This window comes from Malaya genurostris, chromosome 1, assembly GCF_030247185.1.
Source record: "Malaya genurostris strain Urasoe2022 chromosome 1, Malgen_1.1, whole genome shotgun sequence".
Classification (NCBI taxonomy): Eukaryota; Metazoa; Arthropoda; class Insecta; order Diptera; family Culicidae; genus Malaya; species Malaya genurostris.
Window position 1 is genome coordinate 16,004,767 of NC_080570.1, and position 25,115 is coordinate 16,029,881.

General features: G+C 41.0%; 3 protein-coding genes across 3 annotated transcripts; 1 reads left to right on the forward strand and 2 right to left on the reverse strand.

Moving 5' to 3' along the window:
* Window positions 1–6,265: 6,265 nt before the first annotated feature.
* On the reverse strand, window positions 6,266–8,239 carry LOC131433184 (zinc finger protein 236-like). The gene is made up of 2 exons (XM_058600069.1): window positions 8,116–8,239; window positions 6,266–8,036 (listed from the first exon to the last, which is right to left on the reverse strand). The coding sequence occupies exons 1-2, from the start codon at window positions 8,136–8,138 to the stop codon at window positions 6,401–6,403; spliced, it is 1,659 nt and encodes a 552-aa protein (XP_058456052.1). The 5' UTR covers window positions 8,139–8,239; the 3' UTR covers window positions 6,266–6,400.
* Window positions 8,240–9,602: 1,363 nt separating this feature from the next.
* On the forward strand, window positions 9,603–13,869 carry LOC131433141 (zinc finger protein Xfin-like). Its single transcript, XM_058599986.1, has 3 exons — window positions 9,603–9,777; window positions 9,922–12,168; window positions 12,365–13,869. Exons 1-3 carry the CDS (start codon window positions 9,737–9,739, stop codon window positions 13,533–13,535), a joined length of 3,459 nt encoding a protein of 1,152 aa, XP_058455969.1. The 5' UTR covers window positions 9,603–9,736; the 3' UTR covers window positions 13,536–13,869.
* A 6,704-nt stretch (window positions 13,870–20,573) lies between these two features.
* On the reverse strand, window positions 20,574–24,020 carry LOC131433153 (zinc finger protein 271-like). The gene is made up of 3 exons (XM_058599994.1): window positions 23,839–24,020; window positions 23,034–23,763; window positions 20,574–22,968 (listed from the first exon to the last, which is right to left on the reverse strand). The coding sequence occupies exons 1-3, from the start codon at window positions 23,862–23,864 to the stop codon at window positions 20,653–20,655; spliced, it is 3,072 nt and encodes a 1,023-aa protein (XP_058455977.1). The 5' UTR covers window positions 23,865–24,020; the 3' UTR covers window positions 20,574–20,652.
* Between the last annotated feature and the right edge of the window lie 1,095 nt (window positions 24,021–25,115).

The window sequence follows — 25,115 nt, forward strand, 5'->3', positions numbered from 1 at the left end:
TATAGGTTTTATTAATATTTTTCTGCTATTGTTCTGCAAAATATTCCGAAAAAAGGATTGCGATGTGTGTGTGTGTGTGTGTGTTGTTTTCTGTTGAATGGGTTTCCATAGAGATAGGGCTATAATTGAATGCTGTGACGGCCAAGTGAAAGCGCGGCATGCTTGGTTCTACTGGTCAACAACACTGAAAATCATTTTTACCTATTTTTTTTAGAAATCACTGACTGTCGAGCTCTTCTATAAGCTACCCAAAATAAGGTCGTTATCTACTCAAACTTTGAGTTGATCGGTAAAAAATGGGTAGCGTGCTTTGTTATGGCATAACACTTGTATTAAACTCAGGCTTCCCAAATGTACCGCCGCGCGACATTATTATTGAGGCTGTCTTGCTACTCTTTCCATGACAGCCTTGTGATAGGTTTCATCACGACAGTCCTTAGACAAATAGTTCTGTACAGTCAACGTTGCCGTCATTCACTTCGTTCGACAGTTCATTCCATCTCAAGACATTTTGTCATGGTCCACGAAAGCCGAAGAAGCATGAAGTTCTCGCTGTTGCGACAGTAAACTTCGGGTATCAGTCACTGCGTTGTTTCTGTCGAGAGCAAAATATTACTCTCCCTTGACCAGGTCTGCGACAGTAGCTGGTGCGGGTTAAATTTGTTGCTCTTGGTTTGCTATGAAGATTCGAGGCAAGCATGTGGGTTTTAGTTTTGCCTTTGGTGATTGCTTTGCGCAGCGGTTGATCATTGCGCATAGCAATCACCGTTGGTAGGGCATTGATAAAAATATAATTGATAATTAATAATATACGAAACGGATTGAAGAACGGACTTTGGTTTTAATGAATAGTTAATTTTTATATTTTGGTCGATCTTCTATGAATCGATCGATCAATGAAATTCTATAGAAAGAAAAGTTTGTTTTAAAGAAATTATATTCATAATTAATTCGGCGTGCTCGTTTCAGGCAGTTTACGTTCGGTTTGTCGGCTGTAACATTCATAGTGTAGGCGCGTACTGATGTGCGTGGAGCATTATTTCCATCCTCTTTATCTCTTCCTTCAGGATATCAAAGGCGCGATCGTTTCTTATACAAGAGTGTATAAGTCAATTGAATCAGATTTTAGATGTAAACGGTGAATGAATGTTTGTAGCAAAAAATATATTCAAACTAAAGACTCTGTATTCGATACCAGTTAGCGTGATTCTGAATAGCATTCAACTTTGCAGTCGACTTGTAAGTCTACGGGACTATTGCATGGTCAGTGCTGCAATACTACGGACACTAAGAATCTTTCCAAGTCAGAACTGAAACATACAAAATCTGGCTCGTTAAGTTTGTTATATGTACATTGAACCACCAAAACCATGAGTGCAAAATTTGGAGTCGGAATTAGCAATGCAAAAATCATTTAGAAACTTATTTGCAGGTACCGTACAACAAAGCTTTGAATGCAAAAACTGAATGAAAAATTCCGGTTCTTCCAAAAAACATGTTTCCAAGTGTGGAATGCAGCATGGTTGCCCGTAACAGATTCGAATGTTTATTTCGTTTTATTTAGAAAAAAAGTTTTAGTTCACCAAGTTATTTAATAATGTCTTTCTTGAGTAATATGGTCTTAAGCTTTCCAGACATATCAAGTTATCTTCTATATATGAATAGTATAGTGTTTCTATTAACCTGGAATATATTCCAAAATACATATGTGCTGATAATCTGGAATTCATTTTCTTCATGTTATGCATTAAATTATCTTATCTCTAGAAACGGCATGTTAACTATTATATTATTTTGGTCATAGCTACCAGAAGTTCACGACTTTTACACACGTTGAAACTGTCACATGTTCGACGTTTGGAAGCATTGGGAAAATCGAAAAGACTCCCATCCAGAAATTTCGGAAGTTGCTCACTAACTCATTAACCCTCATGACTGTGCCTGCAACGCAAGTTTCTGTTGAAAGAGCGTTTAGCGCTCTGGCGTTAGTATTGTCGCCAGTTCGGACAAAATTGTCCGTACAAAACCTGTCGAACATTTCAATAGTAAAATTAAACCAAGACCTACTCCATCATATTATTCCACACATGTACAATTGGAAAGACTACAAATCGATGAGAAAAAATGAATAAACAATTATTTTTGATTATTTTAGAGCTAAAATCTTATCGTTTGCGGTTTTAAAATCACTAGAGATTCATCGTATTGAATTTCATTGCCGGTTCTGGTTGGGAAATTTGGGGAGTACGATTACCTATAAAATACACATATATTTCCAAAAATGGTAAGTAACAAAAACTACCTAAAGATGAATTCAAGCTCAATTTGGTTTTGAAGAATCTTATATCTGCCATTGGAATTATAAAAATTTCATAGTGTCTATACATAGATTTTGATTTTGTCATAAAAAAGGTTTTGAAATTACTTGAAAATTCGACTAGTGAAAGTTGACATTCGACTAAGATAAGTTAAGCAATTCCTCCGACTTCCGCAGTTACAAGTCTAAGAATGTCGAAAAATTTCTACCGTCTAATTCGAGTTCATTGCATATATTTAACAGTTTTCTTTCTGAAAAGAAATTATGTTAAAAAAAATGAAAAATGATATATTGAAAAATGTAGATGTGATTCCCCGGTGAACGACCACAATTAAGTTTGAAAGCGGGAATAAATAAATATAATAATAATAATAATAATAATAATAATAATAATAATAATAATAATAATAATAATAATAATAACAATAATAATAATAATAATAATAATAATAATAATAATAATACTCAGCACGTTGAATAGTAGCCATGTGATAATTGAGTTTGCAATGTCCAGTCAGAGCTCTGGCCAGAATACTGCAATGATGCTTGGAAAAATGCAGTAGACACTTTGACATTTTCAGATTTAAATCTGGTAGAAATGCTTTTGTCTGAGCGCAAGTTTGCAAGCTGCGCCAGTAGCTGGCATGTTTGGAGGCAGCCCAAGAACGAATCTTGTGCTTTATCCAACTAGTTGAAAGTGGTAAAGCTGGTTCAGGACCAACGAAATCATTCGTTGCACCAGCTCTAGCCAACTCATCAAATAATAATAATAATAATATTGTGGCTAGCATTTCCGATCCTAAAAAATTCATTGGTTAGTTATCCTAGGAGAAACAGAAAAATCAAAACGTCGTTATTCAGAATAAGGGTGCATAAGATATTTTCGGAGTATTATCAATGAATGCTAGTGTTTCTGTTTCTTTAGGAATAAGAAGGAAGCACTAAGGATGAATACTTCAGTAATTCAGATATATGAGCTTTGTGTTTATCTTTTAATATTCGTTAGTTATTAAAATTCATTGCCTTCGCCGACAGTATATATAAATCTAAAACAATTTCTTTATTTCACAATGGTAATGTAATGAAACCCTAAAATTTCCTGCAAAGGTAATCCCAACAACGCAATCGTATGTACTAGTACCATTTCATTGAGGCAGCCGAAATAGTGCGAGCGCACTATGAACCACAGCTCGTCTCCAGAAACAGCCGGTTTATTGCTTCAAGAGACATTGATGAGACAGCCGGCTTGCGACAGCCCTTCGAAACAGTAATTCCCTAAAAATCAAAGGATGTCTTCGATTTTCAAAGGCTGTCCCCGTAACATTTTATGCGAATGAGCGAACGTAAAGAAACAGGATACAAACAGCCCGTTCGGTTTGACTACTCTCCGGACAGAATACTCTCATCAAACTGGTGAGTAGAAACTGTCTCAGTGACAGCATTCATTTAGGCATGCGAGCGCTGTTGCCATTACAGTTCGGCATATGCTTCACACATATTGTAGACTGGGCTTTCGACTTTGCACTCAGACAGTTCATGCTATCTCGTGGCGGATGTCATTGAAAAGCAGTACTGCTGGGAAGCCTGATTAAACTTACATTCACCCAAATTTTGAGGTCATCACGCGTTACCCAAAATTGGGGAGATGCACTTTAGTTGATTTTGAGTAGGTTTTGACCCAAAAATGAGTAGCGACTGGTAAGAGTGAACGTTAAAACTAGATTCTAAACTAGCTTCAAACAAACTGTTTGACAGCAGTTGGGCTGGAAACCGGGCTAGGTTTGGCATCAAGCGGAAATATGCAGGGTAGTTTGATTGGCAAATCAAATCGCGGTTTTTATTACATAGTCCAATTTGTTTTTCTCGTTAGATACTGATCAAATTTAAAACTATTTCAGAACGGGTAACTGCTGCCAGCAAGAAAAAAAATACAATTGTTGTAGACTACAGACAGTACATCGATACAAGAACTTAACGAGAAGTTTACTCAAGAAACGAATGCATCTCGATCGAAAACAACTGCATTTGTTTCAATCGAACAAGAAGTGCGTGTGTACGATCTTCCTTCAATCACTAACGATGTTTATGTTTGAGACACTATGAAGCAATACGAAAATTTTTTTCAATAGGAAAAGATGTTCATAAGAATTTTCACGTTATCCTCAATGACATACGTTTGTTAAGCTTTGCGATAAACTTGACAAGAAGTCATCTACATTCATGAATTCTCACAACAATGTAACATTTTCAACAACGAAGCCATCTTCTGCAATTAAGGTAAAGGCAAAAAATGGCACACCAAGTGGCACACACATTTTTACTCCCCAAAATAAACCGATTATCTGATTTTCTTGAAATTTATGGGGATGAAAAACGTCGAACAGAAATCGAAAAAAGAAAAAAAATAGACCCGTTCCAAAAAGGCAAATGTATTACAGATGCCGAAAACAAGTTTGTTGAGTGTTCAAAACCTACAATGAAATCCTGACCCTGTGTGTGTGTGGAAAGGAATCAGCGGACCTGCGACAAATCTGGACAACGCTAACTTCTAAAGGTAAACAAGTCGTACAAAGCCAGCAAACATCCGAATTCAGTAGCCAAAATGCGTGAAAGGATCCGTGTTTGACGAAGCTCAAAGACTCCATTTTTTTCGATAACGGAACATATGTCAAACTCGAATTTAAGCAGCTTCTAGAAAACTCGACGTATGGTAACTCGTTAGTCATTCAAATGTAGTCGTAATTTCCTCTTGATTGATCCACCTTGATCGCAGTGCTATTCTTTTTCTTGTGCCTACCGGATCAGATTCAAGAATTTCGCTGTACGTACAATGGGTGCGTCTCCAAGTAACTGTTGCAATTCGTAATTCATACGCCTTTTTCACGTTCCGTCTTCCATCTCCACCAGAGATAATCCGCAGCACATTTTTTCGAAAACGTGTTGGTCCTCTGCCAACATAGTCCAAATCTCGTGGCCATAGAGAACAATATTCGTGGCGTAGTGTTTCGTCTCTAGGGCCTCTTCCTTACCTACCTTACCTAACAGCTGTAGTATCTGGGGTATCCTTTGTTGTATCAAGAATACGTCTACACATAACTCGGCCCAGGGCTGCTCGTCGCCAGCCCCTCAAGACACGGATGCTTCGAAGATCACCCTCCACTTGACCGATCCACCTTGCTCGCTGGGCTCCTCTTCTAGTACCAGTCGGATTTGATTCAAGAACCATTTTCACTGGGCTGTCGTCCGGCATCCTTATAACATGCCCAGCCATCGTAGACGTCCGATTTTAGCTGTCCGTACGATGGGTGGTTCTCCTAGCAACTGTTTCAATTCATGATTCATACGCCGTCTCCACGTTCCGTCTTCCATCTGCACTCCGCCATAGATGGTCCTCAGTACCTTTCTTTCGAAAACACTAAGGTTGGTTTCGCGTAGGTCTCGTGGCCACAGAGAACAACCGGTCTAATTCGGTCATTCGTATCGCAAGTTTCCACGTCATTTCAGCACCTTAATCGCCACGGAACTTCTGGAGTTGTTAAACATCTTTTCTTCAGGTTCCTATCTGATATCAGGCTCAGTGTCACTCCACCACGTTTCGAGCGGAAAAATGGCAGGATGCTAGATCAGGTATTTTTTTGAATGGCAAGACACTCTTTCGTGTTAATCGATTGTTTAACCGCATCCGCAAATCGCCTGCCAGGTCAGGAGCTTCTTTTCAAATTTCAATAATTTCTAAAATAAACATCGAACTTAGACTTGACAACGAAATGTACTGGCCCTGCACGTTAACGGAAGTCGGTCTTTTGAAATGAGTTCCGTCATCCAAATAAACTATTAGGCACTGATGAAACGTAAAGAGAATAAAACACTACCTTTACTTTTAATAAGATTATAAATTCTTAAAATGGAGCGTCATCGAACCAAGGTGAAAGGTGCAAAAGCTCCGAGTAGTTGATGAAATGTAGAATGATTTATGCGAGAGCTCTGTATTGATCAGTAATACATAATGTTATAAACTTACCACCTAAAACGATCATAAATCCGATTGGATCGTATCCTGGGAGCAGCGCCCCCAAAAACCTTCTAGTAGTCCGCCTGGCTGACGTGCATTATCGACAGATGAGCTCTCAGCTGCTGGTGTTTGATGAAAACCCGCGGACAGAAGGAACAGTAGTATATATCGAGTGGTCCCGAATCCGGTCCATGGTAGCGCTCCTTGTGCTTGTTCAGTAAACCTTTCCGAACGAATCCCAACGGACACTGATCGCACGGATGCGGGTATTCGCAGGTATGCAGCGGCATGTGCCGATCCAGGCTGCTCTTGTCTGGAAACTCACGATTACAATCGGGGCACGTGAACACGATGTTGGCGTGTCGCATCATGTGTCGAGTCAAGACCATACGGCTATGACAAGGATGCTGACAAAGGTCACAGTAGAAAATCTTCTTGGGTTTTTTCAGTAGAGATGGATAGATTCGTTTGATCTCGTCCTCCACAGTGTCCTCGACGGGGGCGCCCTTTTGGGCTTTCAGCTGCAGTGAATGGAAGAATTTACCTAACGGAATTTCATAGTTAGGAATCGAAGGAATAATGTTCTCATCCATACGCTCTAGGTAAACTACGCAATCAGATACCAATGGAACCTCCGGTTGTACCGTCAATTCCTGCTCTTCGGAATATAAATCTTGAGGTTTTATTTCCAAGCTTTCAGTTATGTCAAACATATCAGGCAATATTTCATTGGTTTGGGGCTCTTCAATTTGGTGTTCACTATATATTGGCGTTAATAATACGTCAAGCTCGGGATCTTTCGGTAGCGGTTCTATTGTTGTTTGCGGTTCTATCGTTGGTTTAGGTAGTATAAGTTTGTTACGAACACGATTTTTACTTGAAACTACATTTTTCATTTCATTTTTGTTGGGTATCCTAGAATGACTATCAGCGACATGTCTTTTGAGGGATCCGATGAAATGGAATCTTGTGAAACATGTTTCACATTCGAACGGCTTTTTCCCGTCGTCTACACTGGCCTGTGGGACCAGTGTTTGTGCTACATTTGGCATAACTTCAGACTCTATTGCAGCAAATTGATTTTCCCGTCCTGAAAGCGGAACTAACGGTGGAACAGACAGTACAGTCTGCTCAATATTCCCTGTACGCTTTTTCCTTCTTTTTGCCGGAACATTACTCGCATTCCCAGATTGACCAGTGCTTTTCGGGTGTGGACGCACAGATTCATGAATGCTTCTCACGTGTATACGCATGTGACTCGAAGAAGCGAATATACGAGGACAGTGCATACATTTGAAGTGCTCAGTAGATCCTGCGCTGGATTCACCATGAAAATTTACCTTGTGTGCGTCCAGATAGCCCTTAGAAAAAAATCCGCTACCACATATCTCACATTGAAATGGCAAATCATTGCAAAAAACATCTGCACTCGGTGGCTTCTGCACGTTTGGGCCAAACTCCCCGGTTAGTACTTGATTACAGCGCAAGCAATGCTCACGAAAGCGATCAAACTCTTCCAGCATCATTCGACAGGTGCTGCAGATTCCACATGGCGAATTTTGATCGGGCATCCGAATATTGATGTATCGTTTGACCAAATCCAATAAAGACTGATTGGGCTGCGGGTAGACTCCCGGTACTACCAACAGCTCAACGTTTGATTCTGAGAAACACAAACGACAGAATGTATCGGATGTTCCGCTTGGACTGAATGAAAAGAAAGCAAAAACAAAAAAGACTATCAGAATAATTCGTCAAGAACGTTCAAAGGCGTAAGCAAGCGTACACAATCAGTATTTCGTCCTCCATATGTTTGTTTTTTGGTACGAATAAACCGGTATATAACTTTTTAATCAGTTCTAACAGGTTCAACCTCAAACTCAACTTCTCCCGTTGCAGTCGGGTTTATGCATTTTTTGACAACTCGATGCATTCGTCATCGGCATAGAATTTTGACAGGGACGTATTCAGGCAGCTACATTGTTTAAACTGTTTATTTACCCGATTGATATATTCAATTGTTTGAGTCACCTTCTATTTATATTAAAATACAGCGAAATTTCATCGAGTTTCTATTGTATTTACATTTCGAATATATATAAACATTCTCCGACTTTTGAATCCTCTGTTCTGGGTTGAGAAATTCATAATTATCAGTAACAGATAGAAATTCATTTTCATAATCATATACTGTGCGAATTAAAGTGGTATGAACGTAGCTTTTTTTTTGTTTCGATTAACCTTAAGTTCATTCACCTTTTCGGGCCAGAAAAAACTCCTAAGACGGACTGTGTGAAAGGTATCGACTTACCCAATAAGCTCACCCGTCACCTAGTCTATAACTTATTGTTAATACTCCGCGATATACTCTGTGGACTTTGTTTTTGAGAAGATACTACAAACAATAGACTTTACTACATTTTATTCATACGGCCCATTGTTTCTACCATTAACAATCGAATTTATTGTACACGTGATGTTTCGAACAATATGTAAACTATACACTTGATTGTTTTCCAAGAAAACATGTATGAGAAAAATTTTAGATTTGAATTGTTACGATGCTATATTGTTACAATTCGAATTGTTACGATGCTATGTTACAACCTATACATTCTATTGTAAAAAGTATGTTCACAATTAATTGAATAGTGTATAACAATACATTAAAATAATTTTCAATTGTCAATGCAAAATTGTGGGAGGTTTTTTAACAACAAATCGTATTCTTTTTCTACAATATTTTTTTATTCGGGTAGGGCACTGGTCTTACAAACCAGTTTTACTATGTTCGAGCTCTGGTCTGGAAGGATTTTTCTGTCTGTACGCTATTTATCGATTGCAAAGTCTGTCGAAACAGAAGGTCAAATTTCACAAAAGGAATGCAATACCAGTGCCAAGGCTTTGTTTTGCATTTTCATCATGTTGACAATTTACTATATAGTCCGATTTCGTTAGTTTGTGGAACCTCGTGGAGCAGTTTTTTTGCAATTTCATCATAATTTTCTTCTGTTTGATGGCTAAATTCGTACTTGATGGGTCATAGTTCATAAAGAATTCATATCAATTGTTTTCCGCAGTAAGTTGGTCAATTTCGTTTGATAGGTCGTTTTGAAAAATAAGTTCGTATAATTAGTCATCGTTTACAATGCTGGCAACCAGGTTGTCGTGTAGGCGAATGTTCTCACCTATTTTGCATCTTTGATTCATGTTATGACTCGAAGTTTCATCGTCGCCCCGAAACATGACAGATGATCGTTGACTGTCTGTTCCCGTTCAGCAAAGTTGCTATACATCAAAAGAAGAAGAAAGCTTAAGCGACCGCTGCTGGTTGCTGGTATACAAAACGCATTCTCTGAAATCTATATTAGGTGTTACTGGAATTAGAAAGTCATCCATTGGAAGTTATGGATACTACTGAGACCGCTGAGGACGACCTACAGGATGTGTAAGTAATCCACGGAACACGTTACTTGCTGCAGAGTATTTTTTTCACACTTGAATTTTGATTTTTCTTTTTTTTTTCTGTCGTATTTTCTCTACGTACGTACACACACATCTATATGCATAAACACATCTCGATTGTGAGCAGACCAAATGGCGATCCGGCATCGTACTGTCGGTTGTGTCTCTCGAGTATTGACGTGGAGGCCCTGTTCCCCGATGGACAAGGCGCCCGGCAGGATGTGATCGATCGGATTCACGAATGCACCGGAATTCAGATAACAATCGACGAAGATTACGCGTCGGCTATCTGTTGGATGTGCTCACAATCGCTGGAAGAATTCCAGTGGTTCAGGGAACGGTGTCATCGATACGATGTTTTGATCCGTCGTAAACGGAAGCAACCGAAAATTGTGGCAGGATCTGCTAAAGCAAACGTAAGCGTCCCATATCAAGTAGATGCAGAGGATGACAACAGTTTCGACGATGATGTCGATGACGAAGAAGATCAGAATGACAGTGACGGGCCTGGATTACTTCGAATTACATCGGTTCAGGAAGCTGTTGATGATTCCATGGATGCACAGTCTAACGAAAGTGTACTGGCAGTTTCTTCATATCAGGCCGACGGAGAAGATGTGAAACCAGACCCAGATGCGTTGTCTGCATATGCAGAAAAATTCAGACATAGCAATAATAGCTCTGAGACACAGGATTCTACGACGGAAGACGCTGCTGCACGCCGGTTTAAGTGTAATCTGTGCAGCAGAAGTTTCAAGAATCGTGCAAACCTTTGGGAACACAACCGGCTGCACACCGGGAAACTTCCATTCAAATGCAATGATTGCGATACCACTTTCAGTCGGTTGAAATCTCTGATGGCCCACCAGGAGAAGTATCACTCGAAAACCTCAACCGAGGATCCACCGTTGCGGTTAAAGTGCAAATTTTGTCCACGAGTATTTCCACGGAAGGGTGATCGCACACAGCACATGAAGATGGGCCATCCGGATTTGTACAATCCTAGTGACAAAGTGGAAACACCAAGCCCGGTCACCACCAGGAGCCGAGATACACCGGCAACAACAACACCAACGGTAGAAAAAAGTTCGCCTGTAGTTAGAAAGTCCGTATCGACTAGTACACCTGCACCAAGTCCCGCCCCTGAAACGGTTGGTGCTGCGCGCTTTTGTTGTAGCATGTGTACCAAGAATTTCCAATCGGTACAACAACTGGAAGATCACATCGGACTGATGCATCCAAAGGACGGCATTCTCAAATGTTCCCTCTGTCCGAAGACATTCAAATCGAAACAAACGTTGCGAATGCACATTCTCAACCATCAGGGAAAATTACCCTACAAATGTGACGACTGTGGTTCTCGTTTCGATCGTCGGTTCTATCTGCAGAAACATCGAGACAAATATCATGACGGTGAGGATTGTAAAGCGATTCAATGTCGCTACCGGTGTAAATTCTGTCCGCGTATTTTCCACCGTAAAATTGATCGTAAAACTCACATTCGAATGGTTCACTCGAAGGAAATCAAAGTGAAGAAGGAAAAAATAGATCAAACACTTTCGGCAATTCAGTGTCCGGTGGAAGACGATGATGATGATGATGTTGATGAACCAGTTGCCGAACCGGTCAAATCGAAAGCGGCTGGTGTCAGAACGCCCCAAAGTGAGCCTAGTAGCTTCGCATGCAGTCAGTGCAGCAGAAAATTCCCAACGGCGGCTATGCTTCAAGAGCACACGGATGACCAGCATAGGAAAAAAGTCCCACAGGCTCAAGATGTTAAGCCAATGGTCCCGATCAGACCTGCCGTAGCTGCACGAATGATGAAAATCAAACCCATCCGAACATCACTAAACGTTCGGCGACCGTACAAATGCCCGTACTGTCCGAAGACTTTCACCCAGAAATATGTCATGAAGGAACACACATTCATCCATACCGGGTCGCTACGTTACCGGTGCGACGAGTGCATGGCCATGTTCAACCGGCCACACTATTTGCGTGCGCACAAGCAAAAGTATCACGGCCAGAACAGCAAATTCAAAGCCATCAAGTGCCGCTTCTGTACGCGCAGTTTCGTCCGAAAGCAAGATATTAAAATTCACGAACGCATCGCTCATGGAGTTGTCAGTACCGGTCCCGTCGAACGGGAAATCTTGATGGCGGAACGTAACGGTGGGGAGGACAGCGGTATTACCGGTACCGAGGATAACCTGGACGAGGATCCGGATTTCGACGACGACGACGATGATGTTGATGACGATGATTTAGGTGAAGAAATTGACGTCGACGATTTGGGCGAAGAAGTCGATATCTTAGATGGGCTTGACGGCGGCGAGGAGGTTGGCGACGACGACGAAGAAGAAGGTGACGCAGAGTAAGTTGAAGAATGGTTTAGCTACACTTTGTTTTTTTTTCGTTTTCGTCACTCACATCACAAGAAACTTAGTGCTTCCATAAATTTTATTTTTTCTACACACGAATCCATTCGTTTTTTGTCGAATGTATGATGACAAACCCATTGTCATTGATTGGAAATAATGTTTTCGAATTTTTCTTTCTTCCCGTCACAGATCCCCGGCAGAAGAAGATCCCGAAATCCGTGACGTTGTCGTAACGTTGGAACGGATTCCGGAGGACGTGCTGCAAACACTGGACAATTCGAAAGAAGGTGACGAGGCATCCGGCGATGCGGAATCGGCCAGCAGTGCTTCGCAGACACCGCGTCTCAACGTGGGCATTACGCTGCATCGATGTCCGAAATGTTTGAAGGTGTTCAAGACACGTAAATCACTGAAACATCACATGATCTACCATCAAAGTCAGCTACCGTTTGCGTGTGATGAATGTGGAGTTCAGTTCGCTCGGAACCGACCGCTGCAGATACACAAACAACGTTACCATTCGGAAGACGCTCCCTACACCGGAAAACGGTTCAGTTGCGATTTCTGTCCGCGAATATTCCTGCGTGAGCGGGATAAACTTTTCCATCATAAAACTGTTCACAGTATGGACCGAAACTACGGCAATCGAGACGAAAGCACACCGGAACTGAAGAAAGCTAAGATCACGAAACGTAGAGACTACGTTTGTGTGATATGTTGCGAGCGTTACGAAACGGAAAAGGCCTGTCAACGTCACATCACCGAATTTCATCCATCCGAGGTACCTCCGAAAACCCCTTCTCCATCTCCTGCACCGCCGACTACTCCGGTCAACAAACTGGCATCACGCAAAGAATCAGATGAGTACTCCACCATTCCACTGCTGTCGACATCGCAATCTTCGACATTTAATCCGAGCCTTCGGCCATACAAATTGTGTCGCTGCTCGACCTGCGTAGGCATCTTCAAAACGCGTCCACACTGGAACGAACACATTCAGATGCATCCCAACGTACGTCCGCATCACTGTGAGCAGTGTCTGTTCAGACGCAAAAGCCGCTCGAATCGGAAAGTGACGTCCGTTGGATTCAAGTGTCAACACTGTCCAAAGGTGTTCACCAAGGCAAGTGTGCTGCGGGCGCACCAGCGATTGCACACCTCCGAGTTGCGCTTTCCCTGTGATGACTGTGGCATGATGTACGATCGCTATCGGTTACTGCAGGCCCACAAGGAGAAGTATCACTCGGAGGATGCGATGCAATACCCGGTTCAGGCGACCTTCCGGTGTCTACACTGCCCGAGAACGTTTATGCGGCAGCGTGATCTCAACTTTCATCAGGAATCGGTCCATGCGACCTAGAGAACCACCAAGAATCATCATCACACGTGACGAAACCAGACGAGAGAGATTTTTTTCCCCAATGGCCGTAGTAGAAAGACATAGGAACTACGGCGCTAAAGTGTTTTAAGTATTATTGACTACATGATGCAACACCCAGAAGAATACATTATCATTATTTTTTTTATACAACTTGAGTTTATATGACCTTATTTTAAATATTGTGATGAGGAAAGTTTTCGCAGAACCAGGCAAAACATTTATATTTTAAAAATTATTACTTATATACTCTTCCTATCCTGCTAAATACTTAATAAAATTGAGTAAGATCTGATGTCCTGTGCGGAAATCTTAATTTTTGTTCTCATCTTCTGATTTTATAGGTAGTAAGAAAGAAAGCCACAGTATGTTTTTTTCTTTTACTCGACAAGATTACATAACGAAACCTTGGCGTTTTCTCTCGCCTTTTCTATTTTGTGAGCATTGATTATAGGCACTTTGGAACACATAACACATTACAGGCGTTTCGTTTTAGTAAGTCCTAGACGTTACTAAGCGTTACTTTTTAGAAAGTTATAGGTGTTACGAAGCGTTACTTTTTTGTAAGCTATAAGCGTTACATGCGTTTCGTTTTTGTAAGTTATAGGCGTTACGAAGCGTTACTTTTTTGGAAGTTGTAGGCGTTACTTTTTAGTAATGTTTAGGTATTACGAAGTGTTACTTTTTTTGTAAGTATTAGGCGTCACATGCGTTACTTTTTCCAAGTTTTAGGCGTTACATGCGTTACATTTTTCTAAGTTATAGGCGTTACATGCGTTACGATTTTCTAAGTTATAGGCGTTACGAAGCGTTACTTTTTTTCTAAGTTATAGGCGTTACATGCGTTACTTTTTTGCAAGTTTTAGGCGTTACGAAGCGTTACATGCGTTACTTTTTAGTAAAGTTTATGCGTTACGAAGCGTTACAAGCGTTACTTTTTAGTAGGTTACAAGTGTTACTTTTTTGTTTTATAGGCGTTACGAAACGTTACATACGTTATTTTTTGTAAGTTATAGGCGTTGCGAAGCGTTACAGGTGTTACTTTTTAGTAAAGTTTATGCGTTACGAAGCGTTACAAGCGTTACTTTTTAGTAGGTTACAAGTGTTACATGCGTTACTTTTTTGTTTTATAGGCGTTACGAAACGTTACATGCGTTATTTTTTGTAAGTTATAGGCGTTGCTAAGCGTTACAGGTGTTACTTTTTGTAAGTCATAGCCGTTACGAAGCGTTACTTTTTTGTAAGTTATAGTCGTTACAAAGCATTACATGTATTACTGTTTTGTAAGTTATATGCGTTACGAAGCGTTCGTTTTTTGTAGGTTATATGCATCACTCTCAGTGAGTTTCAAGTGTTACGGAGTTAAGCTTTAAATACTTTATTTTTCAGGCTATGCAATCGCTGCAAAAACCGACTTTACAACCGAGGCCCGGAGGGCCGAGTGTCATATACCTTTTTATTCAGTTCTTCGAGATCACAAAATATCTGTGTGTGTGTGTATGTGACAAATAATGTCATTTAATTTTCTCAGAGATGGCTGAACCGCTTTTCACAAACTTAGATTCAAATGAAAGATCTAAAGGTCCCATACAAAGTTCCTGAGTTTAATTTGGATCCGACTTCCGGTTCCGGAATTACAGGGCAATATGCACCAAAAAAGGGAAGAAATAGTCACACACAATAAAATTTTTTTAAATTTCATTTGGATCCGACTTCCAGTTCCGTAATTACAAGAAAATATGTGCAAAGTTATTGAAAAATGCGCACTCAATTCTCTCGGAAATTTCTCAACAGGTTTCCACAAACTTAGAAACAAAGAAAAGATCATAGAATTCTTTACAAAGTCCCCGAAAAGTTGATGCAGATCCGACTTCCGGTTCCGGTATTACAGTGCGATTAGTGAAATTTTTCAATTTCAAGAGTATCTTTTCATAATGATGGCGAAACGAGGTGCGCATTTTTGTAAAACTTGTTGGTAAATTCATCTAGTTGGCGGATTTTGTTAGTGAATATATAAAACTACTTTGGGACTAGTAGTCCCCGGTTTCCACTTTCGAAAGCACCGATAATAGTGAAGAAATCATGATTCAAATTAAAGCTCTCATTGTCTTTAAATATACTGTGCAATTTCATCCTGATCCGACTTGCGGTTACGAAATTATAGGGCGATGAGTGTCAAAACATTGAAATCATCATTCAAAATGACGATGCAAAACTAGTACGCGATTAAAATTGGTACCTACTTGTTAGTGTTATTACAAGATCATGATAACGATGCTTCTCTATAAAAGTACACTTATTGCCTCTCTCATATAGAAATTTTATGCAAACACTTGAAAAATTGACTAGTGAAAATTGGCCCAGAGCGCTAAGTGTTCTATATCATTCGACACAGCTCATCGGGCTGAGCAATGTATGTGTCTGTTCGTGTATGTGTCAAATAATGTCACTCACAAATAAAAGTTCCTATAGTCTCATAGGTTGCTGTTTAATTTCATGGGTTTAATCATTTTGTGCAACGATGCAAAATAAAGAAAAGTTCTTATCAACTTGACATAAAGCAAAGTCCTGGCATTACATTCCTTTTGTGGAATTTGGCCTTTCTGTTTCAACAGACTTCGCAGCCGGTTCTTAGTGTACAGAATCATTGTATGGCTAGTACTATGGATCCTACTGACCCTAAGAATCCTTCCAGGTCGGGGCTCGAACATACGACAACTGGCTTGTAAGACCAGCGCCCTATGCATTGAACCACCAACCCGGGCATAACTGTTTACAAATTGAAAAGGTTATGTTAGTTCATACCCAAAGAAAGTTTCTTATTTTATTCCAAATTGAACAGAAAATTTCTACACAGAATTTTCTAGTGACATTTTTGAAAATATAAGTAATATGAGAAAGGCATCATTACACCACTAGGTGGATCAAAAAAGGTTTTTTGTATGTTATAAGTGATACGAAGCTTTACGTGGTTGATTGAACAAGTTTTCCAGTTCATAGTTATTTGCTGTGTTATTTGTTATTTGGGTTTCTAAAATTTGAAACTTTAAACCAATCCTGTTTCTCTTATACTTCTACGACTTAATGTTGTGTATCCTCTATTATTTTCGATTTATTCCGCGATTAAAATTGTGGATTCCGTTTGAAAATACCGGAACGAGTTTAGGGATCAGATCTTTTTCTAATTTATTGTTACTTTGCAAGATTCGATTTGCGATTTAGAATGTGACCGAATTAGGATCCAATTTTTTAGACCTAATTTAGAAGATTTTATAGTTTCATTAAGATCGAAGCAATGTAATTACCACCTTCAAATGGAATGTGTCTTGAAACGAAATTATCTTGGCCATCGGATTTGTGTATTAATCCGCTGTGGCGTTTGACCAGGATGATATCATTGACATTTAACAGCATCATTTTTAAGCGTACAACATCGAAATAATATTTACGAATCAAGTTGAATTTGGCAAAATCATCAACAAATCACCGAGATACAAGCGCTCCGAGTTGGGCCGAAAGTTCTAAATTGATCTGTTAGTCACCGGAGCATTTAAATCTATTGAAGAATTCAGAAATATACGGGTTGTACGCTGATTATGTGGTATGATATTAGATGTAACAGTTCGTTGTAAGTGAAAACTAGAGATTGAGGAAAGGATATTCACTTGTGTTTTTCAATACAACGCAGTAACGATATATTTTTGGATGGTATTTTGTTAATAAACTTATTTCGTATCATCGATGCAATAGAAGAATTCGACGCTCTGCACGTCGAGCAAATCTGTCGATAAATTCATCAATAAAACCGCTGCTGAGACAGCAATTTGGTCTCAATTGCCATAAGCATAAGCCACTGAAACCTGAAACTGATGGTGAGCATACAAGTTCTTACAAAGCCAAACGTGACAGAGAGAACAACAAATCTCAGAAATAAGCGGAGTAATTCCCTTTCTTCTTGAATCTATGCAGTAAAAAGCAAAGCCTTGGTATTACATTCCTGTAGTGGAATTGGACCTTCTGTTTCAACAGACTGCGCAGCCGATTCAGAGTGTACAGAACCATTGCATGGCTAGTGCTACGATCCTACTGACACTACGAATCCTTCCAGGTCGGGTCTCGAACGTACGACAACAGGTTTGTAAGACCAGTGCCCTATGCATTGAACCGCCAACCCGGGGAATCTATGCAATAACTTCAAGTTGACCGGTTGTGCAGTGCATGAGGTGCACATGAGGACGAGACGCCACTGCTTCATCGGATCTCATCTCATGGGGACAGTACACGTTCATGATGTTGCTGTTGATCTCTTCCTTATAAAAACCTTTTTTAGAATATGGAGAAGCCACAGCTCTGTTAGACGGTAGTCGCTCGATACCCGTTTTTACGGGTAACAAAATATCTGCGAAACTGAGATCGGTTTTTCGAGATTTTCTTTACTCATTGTACTGTATTAGATCGCGCCGCCGCCCAGCTTGTAGTAGATTGTTCCGAAACGTATCTGTTTCTTGGTTGTGCGTAGTGATTGTTTTCCTGGGGATTCGTTTGACTTGCACCAACCCTCTGTCTAACCATCGCGTTGTTTGCTAACCCGAATAGTTGCCACCTACGACAAGGGTTAGGTTATAGTGGCCTTGTCCGTTCGCTTTCTTCTTTTTCTGCTACTACCGCAGGAGGCTATGGAAATGATTCGTAATCCTGACCAGCGTCAGTTCGATATACATTTATTTCAGTTGCTTAATTTGAGGACGTTTACTTCGATCGATAAACTCACTCAGATACCAAAACTTCAAGTTTTTAAAACAGCTAAGAAAACTTAATATAATAGTAGTGGTACTTTCTCTTCCACATACATTAAAACATTGTTGCTTTTCTAATATTCTCCGTGGAACCAGAAAAATCCGGCTGCATTGCCTTCAACTTTACTGAACACCATCCATTCATGGTTTTCTTTCATTGCGTTCCATTTACGGCAACGTCCATCTTGTAAAGTTGACACAGCGTCGAACGAAAGAAACATTTCTTTCCAGCTCTATTGCGAAAAGCACAAGTGTTTTATGCTATGCTTCTTTATTGCTTTGCACCATACCAGTGAAGCACCGACTACATTCAATTGGATTTTGATGTAATCATGCTTTCCACTACACTAGTGTAGAAACCGGAAAGCTCTTCCTCATCCTAGTCTGGAATGCTTCATTTCAATAATCTGCTTTGCGTCTTCACTGCGACGCTTCTACGGTGACAACTTCGTTTTCCTTATTTCCTTTAGATTAAAGAATCGCCCGCACGGCAATAATGTATAAATAAATGCATATCTACTGATCTGCTTTTTGTGAGACATCACCATGTTAGAAATCACTCGAAGTCGGGAAAGGAAATAAGCGACAGGCCTGTTTTGAGTTGGCTCGACATCGACTTCGCGTGTGTACGATTTATTTTAATTATCGCTCTTAAACAAATCTGATGCATTTTCTGAGCGATTACATAATTACAAATAAATCGTTCCATAAGAGTGTCGCACTTCAGACTAGTATTATCATTCCATCAATGTATAGTATCGATCGTGTTTGTTCAAAATCGAACTAAAGCAAGTCAAACCATACATTCCCCGAAATGGCGACTGCTAGAACAGCTACGCTCACCGAAACTCGACAGAGCTGAATCGTGTCTGCTTTGTTCGGTGGGCAGAAAAAAATATTTCATAGCATACAAACACAAGCTATACCTCAGAGACTGCTAGCTAATCGGCTACGCTCGACTGTATTCAGGCAGAGGAAAATTTCCGCTTTGCCGTTCGTCCGTCAGCATGCATGTGCCAGAGTATGAAGGCAAACGTTTCGAGCACAGCTCGGCGCACTGAAGTGAGATGTGCGACAGGCAGACGAAATAGTACTCGACCGTACCATCTACAGGCAGACGATAATTCCACGTACGCTCGCTTACAGCTATGGCATAGTGCATACGTCGTACTTATTCTTCCTCGCGTTCGTCTTCCGCTGATGCGGCTCGGCAATGATTTTACCACATGGTTCGCCTATCGTCTGCCTTCTTCGACACCATTCGCTGTAGGATACGAAACCGGTTTGCGCTCTGTGTGTATCTCTAGCTGCAGATCTCTCTTGCTGCTATCCAACATTTCATTTACCGAACTGTACACTTCAAACAGATAATGCCATGGCTTCAATATTCGTTTACTGTATGCGGGGTTTGCGTTTGTTCCTTCTTTTTATCAAAGCACAGCAAATGATACCCCTAGTAGCGTCACACAGCTCGGATGAGCATTCTGAAGTGTACAGTGATGTTATATAAGTGGCTGGGTTTATGCGTTTTATTTTCTGTTTGACGACAGCCAACGCTTGCCTGATTTCCACATTGCTGCAGGGTTTTATGATTATTTTGTCCATATAGCAATTACGTGTCTTGCACGAAATGGTGCTTCATGATAATCGTTTCAAAATCTTCATCCACTAAACAATCGTTGTATGCGGTCCTCGCTTGAAACGAAACAGACCTAATTCATTTAATATTGATTAGTAATCAAGATTTCGTTGTTGATGTTCTGATATTATGGAATAGATTTTGGGATAGGTTTCAAAACTTCATTTTTAGAAACGCATTTCCGAGGGATTCGTTGCTGGTGGTGCTTAATTCAGAATGTTTATGAATAAACTTGTAGCGTTTGAATGGGGCATCATTAATTCAACATCATATTTTAGTTTCATGGCCCGAGTAGATCTTCGTGGTCTAAACAGCCACAATAGATTAGGCATAGATCATGGCATGTTTTTTTTCGACTCTGTTACGTACTCGCCTGGTACGGATTTTTCAAGTGATCAAATTTTTTATTAGTTTTTAGTATGTGCGATTCACAACACGTCATTTAGTAGCTAGAAGACTTGATCTTATCGTCTGAATATTTGGGGTCGAGCAAGTTTCTTGAATTTGAAAAGGATTTTGATGTCATCATGGCCGTCGTTAGACTGTGAGTTATCACCTACTGCTCCAAAACATCCGTAATCCGAATTTCTCAAATTCGCAATACTTTATTCTGAATAAATGCATCTTGCTTCGTTTGCAACCTAAAATCTACCGGGGTGTCGGGTTAAAACTCTGCTGGATACTCGCTAAATCCCTTTCGCGACGCAATTGCCTCTTGCTTAATGGACACAACGCTAGAAATTGTCGGTACCGATCCCTCCCCACTTACCTGGTCGGTCATTGCTTCGGTTCCATCGTTCGGTTGATCTGGTATTCCGTCAGTGTCGTCGTCTGGGTCACCGTAATCTTCGACGTCACTATCGACAAAAAATCCCTTCTTCTTGATCACGTTACTGCCCGAGGTGTTGAACTCACTAGACTGGCTGATCTCGCTAGACTGGTTGGGTTCCACCATGGGTTCTACCAGACTGGTGTTATCCGCTGTGATCTTTTCTTGTTTCACTTTTAGCTTGAGCTTTTTCGAAGATGATGCTGCTGGTTTTGACGGACCTGGACTTGGGGTGGCGTTGCTACCCTGCACCCGGTAGTTGTGTACGGCAATTTGATGACGAACCCGATCTTGATTACGGACGAACTCCCTGTTGCACAAGGTGCAGTAGAAACGTTGATTGCTTTTGGCGGCTTCACCGTGGTAGCGTCTCTTGTGGTTCACGAGAGCTACTTTTCGATCGAACTGAGCGTTGCACTCGTCGCATGGATGCCGGTATCCGCCGATATGAACCTTGATGTGCGATAGATAGGAGTTACGGTGCACCGTTCGTTTCGGACAATGGGGACACTTGTAGAAGAAATCTTGCTCGGGATGCTGCTGCTGATGATGGGCCTGCAGCATGCTGGTAGTGACGAATACCAGTGTACATAGAGCGCACGGATGTTCCATGTCCGGATCCATTTTGATACGTTTGCGAACGGTACGGGTGGGGCGAGAGGACGGTGGTGCGACATTCTTCTTCGATTCCATACCGTGGAAAACTGTGTGATGATAGCGCCGAGCCGATTTGCGAATGAAGATACGTGGACAATAGGCACACTTGAAGCGATTGGCCAAACTCATGGATGATCCTGCGGAGTGGTAGCGTTGCTTGTGCTTCAGCAAATCGGCTGGCTTGTAGAATCCGGCATCGCACGTATCGCACTGATGCGGCAGCTTTCCCAGATGATTGAGGACATGCAACTTTAAGGTGTTTCGGCTGGTGAAGGATTTCTTGCAGTGGCTACAGGTAAGCGAATCGGGCAACGAAAGTAGAACTTGCTTTGCGATCGGTTCTTTGTCGGCGTGGTTGTGTTTGATGTGCAAATAACGTGCCGTTTTCGATAGCAATGTTCGCGGACAGTACATGCAAGCGAAACGTTCCTTCTGTTCCGCGCTTCCCGTTCCTCCCTCCGCTCCGTGCATGTCTTCCAGATGACGTTCCATATCCTTCTTCCGGATAAATCGCTCCTCACAATGGACACATCCATACGGTTGCTGTCCGGTATGATTAGCCATGTGGTCTCGCAGGGAAGTTTTGTGTTTGAACAGCTTGTTACAGACCGTACACTTGAATCTGACCGGGACTTCCGGATGTTTCAATGCAAAATGTATTCTCATTGTCTTCATTGTCGGGAACTTTCGATCGCACTTGGCACAAGGGAAATTGCTCTTTCTACCCTCCCAAACCGTTGGCAGTTTAGCCGGTGAAGCTATGCTGTGAATTATCTGCTCATGTCTAAATCGATCTTGATTCCTAACGAAGAACCGATCGCAATGATCGCATTTGTACCGTTCCAGGACTTTATTTTTGGCATTCTCACCGTGCCAACGCTCTTTGTGGTGTACTAGTTTGGCCCGCCTCTCGAAACTACTTCCGCATATGTCACACTTGTGCGGCATCGTTCCGTGATTGATCATTACATGGGACCGGTAGGCAGTCCGATGGCGGAACAATTTGGGACAATCAGTACATTTATACCGTTTGGAGATTTTCGGTTTCGGTTCGGCACCTTCCTTACCCGCCCCGGGATGGCGTTCCTTCAAATGTTCAAGACACGTTTCGATCTCTTGCTGACAAGCTTCACAGTAGAACACCTGTTCTACCGGTAAACTAGGTTCCACCGAAGCATCAACCGGTTTAACATCATGGAAGTGAATAATGTGCATGTTCCGTGCTTGCTCCTGGAGAAAAATACGAGGACAAAGGGTACATGTGAAGCGCTTATCTGTATAGCTGGGTGATTCCTTATCGTGATAACGGGACACATGTTTGTCCAACCGTTGTTTCATTGTAAACTTAGCGCCACAATCATCGCAAGAGAACGGAAAGTCCATTGTGTGAAATCGAGTGTGAACACGCAAAGAACCAGTATCGGAAAATTTCTTCTGACAAAAGCGACAAGAATATATCTGCGACTCTTGTGGATGATCTTTGCGAATATGACCCTATTAAAAGATAAAAAAAATTAAATTAGATACATATATGAAACCGAACCCATCAAACCCATTACCTTAATTTCCTTCATCAATCGGAATGTTTCCTGGCAAAGTGTGCAACGATACGCTCCATCGGACGTCACTTCGAATGGCAACGGTCTCGTTGGTTCGTCTTTGACAGGTTCTTCTCCGTGTGCCTCACTACTAGCTCGGGTCGACGCTTCCATCGATTGTTCATCTTCTTCCGAGTCCAGAACAACTACATCCTTCCCTTCCATTGGCGCAGTTTGCTGATGTCCACCATACTCGTCCTCCGTGTACGGTTCCGATTTGATCAGAATGTCACCTTTTATGAGTTCTTCTTCCACTTCCTCGTCGATCACTTCATCATCCTCCTCTTCCGGTTGTTCTTCTTCCAACGGCATATGTTCCTCGTCAATCTCTTCGTCGTCCGTATCGCTCAAACAGTAAATCGTATCCTGCTCAAACCCAACTGCATTTTGCGTCAATTCTTCCTGATGTTCGACCTTCACCCGAATCTGCATCATCTCCATCCGCTTGCGCTGCAAAACCTCGTCCAGTTGATGGCAGCGGTCGCGATATTTGGCAAAGCCCTCCAGCGTCATTTGACACATTCGACAAACCGAACAGGGAAAATCCGAATCAGGTGTAATGTGAATATCAACATGTCTACTGATGAGATCAATGAGGCTTTGTTTTGGTTCGGAATCCACTGGAAACAAGGGTTCCACATAGAAGCCAGAAAAACACAGCCTGCAGTATGTTTCCGGGTTGTCATTGGGGCTGTTCAGTTTGAGAAGTAAACAAAATAAAAATTTGCAAAATTTTCACCCATCTAAAGTTTCAATCAACACTTACACATCCGGGACAGTATCCGTGTCCATTTTGTACCGGTAGTTAATAACACAATCCACTAAAAATCGACAAATTTACTGGCACGAAAAAATGATTGACATTTTCTTATGTTTCAAACCTCTCCACTTGCCTTGTGCACCATATTGCTCAGCACACTCTGCACTGTATTCGCGATACATTTACTATTGTGCTCACACACCAGCGTACTTCGAGTTGTCAACTTGACGGTAGGTAGTGAATAGAATCAGGGTTGCTTTGCGATACAAAGCGCGTGTCGAATTTTGTTTATCATTTCAGCTGTTTTTCAAAGAAAGGCGAATCTCACCAAAGGGCAAATATTTTTTCTTTCCATCTAATGAATAGGGTAACAGAGGTATTTTGGCCTACTTTAGGATTGATTTTATTCTGGCTCCCTTTGTAAAAATATCTTCCAAATGTTGTAATATCTTTGAAAAACCTTTCGCAATAGGTAATTTAATGTTATTAGCTTCAAATTGATGCATCATGGGTTACTTAACATCGATTGAATTCATAAAGTTTTTTATATGGGCCCAAATATATGAAGTGGCCGAAATACCTCTGTTACCCTACTTCAAAACAAAACAACTTAAAAATTTTGTTCCCGCCAAAATATCAGTCTTATGAATGAATTAAAAATCAAAGGGTGAAACTATTATTCCATTTGTTTTCGTAAGGTTCGCCCTTCACGTTCCGAGCCAACAAGCCGGGCGAAACTTCAAATGTTCTAATCACGCGGCCAATAAACCACCTGTCAACTTCCACTTTCAAAAGTTATTGCAAGCGAGCTATGAAAGATAGAGTATTAAATTTAACACCAGACGAAAGAGAACTCTTTTCTCTGCCGTTTACTATTATGATTTACTCCCAGAGAGTGCCGAGTCATTCAAAATTACTCTTCAGAGTGAATGTTGATGGATGGCTTATTGGTCGTTCTAAAAAAAGGGGTGAAATGTACTTCAAGTTATGGTTTAAGTAGATAAGATGGCTACTGGAGCTGATATGAAGCGGGGACCGTCACTCTATTTTCTAATTTTTCATAGGCGCAACTGGTAATATTTTGAATACTTCTATCTGCATTGTTTAACTTAAGGGGTTTTTGGTTTGCCCAAAAAAATTTTTTTGAAAATTTCACGTGTCGCCTTCGACTCATCAGTGCTTAAGGCCATCGTCCAAGTATCATGCGCGCGGGTGGTTTTAGGAAAATTTCGATGGAAATTTGCCAAAGCCAAAAACATACAGACCTTCGGGAAACTTTTATC